Here is a 7,629-nt window from a genome sequence, read left to right on the forward strand (position 1 = left end):
TTAACTAAAACCATTTTAAATTAAAATAAAAAGCAAAAGTACCCTCTAAACCTGAAATAAGTTCATTTAGTGAGATTAAAACTTTAGTTTTTATTGTTAAATGGTTAAATTAATGATCTGCTAAAAACATCTGTATTAAAAATAATATCAAACTAGTTCAGACTTGCAAGATCAAAGCAGAAAAATATGCAATTGTTTTTATTTGAAACTAAAATGAAGGTAAACTAATTTTGATGTTTTTGGTGTGTGTGTGTGTGTGTGTGTGTGTGTGTGTGTGTGTGTGTGTGTGTGTGTGTGTGTGTGTGTGTGTGTGTGTGTGTGTGTGTGTGTGTGTGTCAGCGTGAAGAGGAAGAAAGAAAAGAAGAGGAAAGAAAAAGAGCAACAGAGGAGAGACGACGCATGGAACGAGAAAGAATTCTAAAAGAGCGACGGGACGAAGAGGAAAGAGACAGAAAAATGAACGAGAAACTTCAAATGATTGAGGAGCAAAGGTGTGAATGTTGCACCTTTATAGGATGTATTGTTTGGAAGGAGAAAGTATTTTCAAGTGTTCAGTTTAAGTTACTCTTCTTTCTTGCAGAAGACAACAGAGAGAACAAGAGGAAGTGCTTCGCAGAAAGGAAAAGTTGAAATGGGTGAGTGGGAATATCTAGCGCTAAGTAAACGTTTTAAATGTAAATCCATCTAAAGTTGTTGGAGGATGTCCGAGTTTTGGCTAAAGGAGGTAATTTGTTATTTCTCTTTAGGAATATTTGGACTCAGATATTTCAAAGTGACTGAAATGTTTATTTATTTATTTATTTTTACTCACAGGAGCAGCAGGAAAAGGAACATGAACATGAAATGAGGACTCGACTTCAAAGGAGTGAGTCGATAGAGAAAGCAGCGGTGAGTTATTAGTAATTAAGGGGATTTCGGGGAAAATTTTAAAAAGTCTTTTAGCAAAAAATATGGAATATTACAATTTTACCCACTGTAGAAACCTCCCTGAACAGTCTTGTTCCAGAGAAATAAAGCCATTAGTAAATTTGCACAGGAAAACTTTAACATTCCCGAATGTATCCTTTAAAATGTGCTTAAAATAGCAGCTTGTAACAGATTAAAGCTAAAAAAGTTAATATTTTATCTGCTGAAGTTGATGCTATTGTATGGTTACTGATACGTAGGAGGCAGCGGCTTTAGTGTCCCAGCGCTCCATGAACCCGAGGGAATTCTTCAGGCAGCTGTCCTCATCTTCATCAAGAAGTCCCACAAGTCCTGAATCCCGCACAGGTATGACCTTCCACAGATAATCTGATTACTTATCTACAGATGTGGTTTATTCGTTTAATACATCTGCAGTGGTTTCTAGTAGAAATGAATGAGAGGATTGCCAGATCAGAGGAGAGCTTCAGATGGCAGGAGTTAAGAGACTTACTTCCTGATATTTGGACATCTCACCTCTGATTGGCTAACAGCAATGCAACTCTAACACTGAGTCCATTCACTTTGCAACATTGATGTTTTATCTCCAAAAATAACTCAAGCCTGGAGGAGTTTTGCCCTGTGGTGAAGTTGCTAATGCTCACGGTTAGCTTCTACTAAAAACATTTTCTGCTGATTCCTGAAAATTGAAACAACAGCTTTCCCGTTCTTGAGTCAAGATGGGCGAGTCCATGAATGTTAAGTGACAGTGTGATGTAGATCCGTCAAATCCTAGAATTTCACCGTCGGTTTTCTATCAGAAGCTAGTGCAGGAGATATGTAGGAGACTAATTTCCTGTTCAGCTTGCATGAACAACTCAGTAACCAAATGAAATTATTAAAAAAAATTTTTTTCAGTGTTCCACTCTTTTAACTTCAGCTCTGTACAAAGCATGTTTCTGAATTCGAAGCCAATGTGTTCAGATGTTTTTAATGTTGCGTGTTTCTTTGCTTTGTTTTGTTTTTCCAGGAAAACCATTCAGACGGTACCAGCGCAGCCTGACAGACACAGCCTTCATCTTCTCTAAAGCAGAGGAGAACTCACCCACCTCCCCACGCAGTTCTCCTCTGGTCTCCCCCTTCTCAAGGGCTCCCCCCTCCCCCATTTACCATGCCATGTCTCCCCCCAAGAGCCCTGACTTTTGCCCAGTTACCTCCCCACAAAGACGTACAGCCCCCATGTCACCACCCACATCGCCCCTCCGCCCTGCGCCTCCAACATCCGCCCTGCCCAGCATCCCTCAGACTCAAAACCAAGTCCAGGCTGCTGCCGACCCCACAGAACCCTCTGCACCACCGGCCTCCCCCACCCTCTTGGCTACTTTTCCCCCCATCTCAATAAACGAGAACCCCTTTCAGTTGCACTCAGAAGATGAGCCAGAAGCAGCCCAGCGATTCACAACTCTGACAGAGCGCTCAAGTTCAAACCCGGAGTCTGGTTCACCTTCACAGGTTCTAACAGACACTCCTTCTGGGAGCCCCCTTCTGGATTCAGGTAAGGTTTTCAACAAGAAAATGTATTTTATTTTTGTCCATCTCTAAAATTTTCCCACATGCAACATAATTTTAGATATTTGTTCAAATTAACGTATCTGAACACAGCAGGTAAAGCACACATTGATCTGGTCTCAGACACTGGCTTTAAAGTTCAAGCTGTCCTTGTGGAGGCGGACGAGGAGGAAGACGTGCCAGAAATTGAGGACGACGAGCCAGAAGCCCTGCCAGAACTGTGTTCCATTACTGCAGAAGTACTGCGAAAGGAGACAGAGGAGGTAGAAGAGGAGGTCGAGGTGGAGGAGTATCAAGATAAGGAAGAGGAGGAGGAGGAGGACCAGGACAAAAATGACAAGAAGGAGGAAGAGGAAGTGATGGAGTTAAAAAAGGAAACTGACCTTGTGTTACTAGAGGAAACAACTGAGCTGCCAGATGAGGAGGAGGAGGCTGGGGAAGATGCAGAGGAGATGAAACATTCAGGAGAGAGTCAGCCCCCCACTGAGGATGAGGAGGAACCAGCGCTTACAGGTAAACATCATGTTTGTGTGACTGGGTACTTGTATTAACTGTGTTACATTGCCACAACCATTTGAGAGGTGCGCTACAGCTTCCTAACTGCAAATCCCATGAAGTTATTATTTATGTCATTTTCCTTTCAGATGGTGAACCAATTTGTCAAAATGTCAAACACGAGGCTGTAATTCTGTCAAGCAGTGGGATCACCAACGGAGACGGCTCAGAGGAGCAGAATGGAACAGGTGTGATGAAAAACACCAAACCATCCAGCAACATCCTAGCACGCCGGTTCTGTTATGGTCAGAACATTTTACTCTGCTTTTCCTCAGCGAGATCTTTGAGTCCGTCCGACACCGAGGGCAGCACTCCCGAGCTGGCTGTGTGCTACAGTATTCACACCACCAAGGATGACGATGGCATAATCGAGGATGAAATTCAGGAGATCTCAGAAAACGGACAAGAGGTTTTTCTTTTACTGGTCAATATATTTTGTCCTGAGGGGAAAAAAAATGTTATTGATAAAATCTCTTAAAATTAAACATCGCCAACCACTTTTAATGTTTGATTTTGGTCAAATTTTCAAAAGAAATGTAATATGCAACAAAATATATGTAAGATCTGATATGCCTTGGAATGGCAGCCATCTTGGATCAGTTTAACTCTGCAGTAAATTTGTTGTACAGGTGAAACTGGAAAAATTTGAATATCATGCAAAAGTCAATTTATTTCTGTAATTTTACTTAGACTGAGAGACCATCTAAAGGCCCAGGAACCCTTTGCAGGTGTTTGGATTCATTAGCTGATTAGAGTGTGACACTTGAGTCTAGAAAAAAAACTTTCACAATATTCTACTTGTCTGAGATTCTGAATTTAGGGTTTTCATAAGCTGTAAGCCACAATCATCACAATTATAACAAATAAAGGCTTGAAACATCTGGCTTTGCATGTAGTGAGTCTATTTCATTGATTAGTTTCACCTTGTAAATTGAAATAGTTTATACATGAACTTTTGCACTATATTCATTTTTTTTCAGTTTCACTTGTAGATTAATGTTGAATAAAGACTTTATCACGCAATTAGCTAGAAATCAAACCAAAGTTAAGAACAACACTTCATGTTAAGATGTTGAGCTCTCACCGAGTGTTAGGCTCTCTGACAGATGATTGTTTGGCTGCATAAGTGAAAGTTGCACCTTCCTCCCTCTCCCTTTTCTTCTTAAAACGCTAGCAAAACTAATTATTTCGTGGTACAATAATCTTTGAGATGCAGCAGGTTGGAACATGTTTTTCTGATGGCAGTGCACAAAGTTAAGACGAAATAGCAGGAATAAAATGTGACAAAGAGAAAGAAAACCCTGTTTTTACATGAAGAACAAAATCTCCTTCAAAATCAATAAGTAGACTAGAGCTCGGTGATCAACTTTTAGCTGTAATACACAATGAAGAACTAATATTTCACACCGATGAGGCCTGTTTCCATTATTGGGATTTCTGGGTAATTTTACCAGATGCATGTCTCCTTTTCACCGGGCCGGCTCAAAAGGACCACATTCTCGGCCATTTCAGGAACCAACCTGGGTCCTTACTCGTAAATGGCTCAGCTGAGTCACTTTGCAGTAATTGTGGTTAACTCATGCTGGTTGGTTGTAACTCAGTGGGAAACGATATCGGCAGACGTTGCCAGAACAACCAACATTTGTAACATTTTTAAGAGTTGCAGGTGAAGCAGAAAGGAAGGAAGAGGAAATAAGCTAGAATAGGCCCGTGCATGATTATGAAGCATCATTTCTTCTGGAATATAAGTTATTTTACTGAGACATTTTTTCAACCCGGAAATAAAACATTTCGATTCCATGAAATCCAGCCCCCATCCCTGTAAATTCCACCTATCTCATCACATAACCCTAGATCATCAGTAAAGCATCACAGACCATGAAGAAAAGGAAGAAGAGGAAAGCAGCAACACACACGCCAGCAGAGCACTGGGACATTTCTGGCCCACTCAGCAATTGCCAAGTCTTTAAATCCTGAAAGGGCTGATTTTGTATGGAGACACAAGGGCTGAGAGGACCAAGTCATCGTATCTCCTGGTCACTTTTTTCCCTCCCAGCCATTTCCCAGAACTCCTGTAGTGGAAACATGGCTATGATGTCTTGATCAGAATGGCTCCTCACCAGTAGGAAGCATATTCATCTTTATTTTCACTGTAAAAAAAAAAAAGCAGATTAAGGCACATTTGTCCCGTTGCTAGGGCTCTACAAGATGGAGATGCTAAACTCCACATTGCAGTAGAAACATGCAGGTTGTTGGTTACTAAGGAATGAATCTGTGTAAGAATATAAATGTAAACACCAAAGTTTTGCCATATTTAAGCAAGCATTTTATGATTATAGTCCTTTTTTGACAAAGTTTCTCTGTCCACTCCAGGATTCAGTTGATCAACGTGTGTGCGTCCGAGCTCTGTACGACTACCAGGCAGGTAAGCTGCCATTTGAAGGATAATTACCACACATGTGCACGTAAAGTGCCTCCATTTGCAGTAATTACACTGTGATTATCTGCTCTTCAACATGTTATCTTGTGGTTCCCACAGAGGACGAAACCGAGATCTCCTTTGAACCGGGTGACATCATCAAGGACGTGGAGACGGTGGACAAAGCCTGGTGGAGGGGGTGGAGCAAAGACGGCCGACAAGGCTTATTCCCTGCCAATTATGTGGAGACCATATAGGCAGATGTAGGCATACGACACAACACACACACACACACACACACACACACACACACACACACACACACACACACACACACACACACACACACACACACACACACACACACACACACACACACACGCACACACTCAGGGACACCTTCTCCAGTCTTGTTTCAGCATGTTTTTACCTTAATTCTCCCACTGAGACTTTATACTTTCTCTTAAGTTGAAATAACAAAAAAACAAACAAAAGAATAAATTAATTAAATAAAAAACACGTGACTCCTTGTTTTGAAGAAAGCAAAAAGAAAAGTGTGACTCTCTGTTTTGATGTTTTTTTTTTTTTTTGTTGTTGTTGAGAAAAAACACAAGAATGCAGAAATTACCGAGCCTTATTTTCATGGATATAATAGCAAAGACCTTTTCCTGGACCAAAATAACTTATTTTCTTTTCAGATGTTGCAGAAATGTTGATGGGGGAAGATGGGATTGCGACAACCAATGATCACGAACTTTTTTTTAAAGTAACATGAACATGTTTTAAGAGCAGTGTTCTTTTTGATCCACACGTATAACAAGCGTAGCTCTGCTCACTAATTGTATCCACACACCAGGTATCGTCTTATAATCATCTTTCTGTACGTTCTTCATTATTTTGATTGCTCTTGACATTCTCCCAGCATAGTCTAATAACCCAAAAACATAAAAAAGGTTAAAATAATGTTGACAATGATATTAAATGACCTGTATAAATCTAACTTTTTGGGTGGGCTATATTCTGTTGATGTATTGATGTCCTGCTATGATTTTTGTGTTGATTTTTGTAGCTTTTTCCTAGTTTTTAACAATTGAATGCATTTTTTCCAATACATGTTGTTTTAATAACCTGCAACTTCAAAAAGCACTACAATGTATAAAGGAATGTATAAAAAAAGCATGCTTTGTGCTTTTTCCTTTGTATTTTTTTATTTTTGTTTTGTTGCATCAGTTTTATGTATTTACTCAAAACTTACAAATATAAAGCATTTATTGACCAAATTGCCTTTAAACGTCTCCGTGCAGCTTGATTTTTTTCATTATAATGATCAATAATAATTATTAAAATTATTATTATTATTATCCTGTTGTGCAATATTTTTAAATGATTTAAATATTTCGCCAGCCTATTTCTGTCTTATCCTTGTATTATTTCTAAAGATAACAGATATTACCCTCTTAGTCTTATTTTTAAAGCAATTCAGACATTTCATTTTATATGAAGCCAAATGTTTCAATTTGAACAAATAAAAATAGATTGTGCCCATCTGACTTACCTTTTAGACAACTTGTTTTCAAAGCTAAATTTGTAAATATGAATATTTGATTTTGTTTGTGAAATCTAGCAGGTTTTATAACTTTATTTAGTATAAATTATTAGTTTTTTTTTTGCATTCCTCGACCTGTGCATTGAATCCTTGAAGTGTGGAAAATGAAGGTTGTAGTACTCTCTTGCCACCTATAGGTGGAGACATTGCCTTTTCCAATTTGCCAGCGACAACCTCGAGAAAGAGCGGACTGAATTGAACAGATTTCTCAGGACAAAAGGCAAAATATTTTGACAAGCAGAGAGGAGGCTCATTGTTAGACACATTTCAGGAGCAGGATATCCTGACATTCCTAAAGCTAAAAATTGCTAATGCTTCTACACCTTAAACAGGATTTTCCCCTGGGGTAATAATGATTGATTGGATATGACATTAATATTTCTTAACCATGAACCTTTAATACTTGCAGGGCGGCTGGGTTCCGCTCTTGTAGTGCCAGTTCAATAATAGTGTTTGGCAGATGTGCCTCTGTTCTGGAACAGAGAGGTAATGTTTGACATGGGTCTCATCCTGCTTGAACTGATGCCTGTTGACAGACTGACTAAATCTATCCAGGAGACTATTCTGTCAAAATTGC

The 7,629-nt window shown here is 39.4% G+C and overlaps 1 protein-coding gene across 3 annotated transcripts in view; it reads left to right on the plus strand.

Annotated features, from left to right (window-relative positions):
* si:dkey-40c11.2 (drebrin-like protein A) overlaps positions 1 to 6,285 on the plus strand; it is a 47,120-nt gene extending 40,835 nt beyond the window's left edge. Inside the window, exons 7-17 of one of the 3 annotated variants that reach the window (XM_015972470.3) lie at positions 340 to 491; positions 581 to 635; positions 814 to 888; positions 1,167 to 1,272; positions 1,934 to 2,458; positions 2,566 to 2,985; positions 3,117 to 3,215; positions 3,303 to 3,436; positions 5,401 to 5,452; positions 5,567 to 5,709; positions 6,145 to 6,285. In XM_015972470.3, coding sequence (XP_015827956.3) covers positions 340 to 491; positions 581 to 635; positions 814 to 888; positions 1,167 to 1,272; positions 1,934 to 2,458; positions 2,566 to 2,985; positions 3,117 to 3,215; positions 3,303 to 3,436; positions 5,401 to 5,452; positions 5,567 to 5,703 — 1,755 coding nt within the window. In that variant the 3' untranslated portion in view covers positions 5,704 to 5,709; positions 6,145 to 6,285. Of the gene's footprint in view, positions 1 to 339; positions 492 to 580; positions 636 to 813; positions 889 to 1,166; positions 1,273 to 1,933; positions 2,459 to 2,565; positions 2,986 to 3,116; positions 3,216 to 3,302; positions 3,437 to 5,400; positions 5,453 to 5,566; positions 5,840 to 6,144 lie in introns of those variants that run through there. The other 2 variants (XM_015972469.3, XM_015972473.3) reach the window with 2 other exon arrangements.
* Positions 6,286 to 7,629: the final 1,344 nt, after the last annotated feature.

This window comes from Nothobranchius furzeri, chromosome 17 (assembly GCF_043380555.1).
Source record: "Nothobranchius furzeri strain GRZ-AD chromosome 17, NfurGRZ-RIMD1, whole genome shotgun sequence".
In the NCBI taxonomy this organism is placed as follows: domain Eukaryota; kingdom Metazoa; phylum Chordata; class Actinopteri; order Cyprinodontiformes; family Nothobranchiidae; genus Nothobranchius; species Nothobranchius furzeri.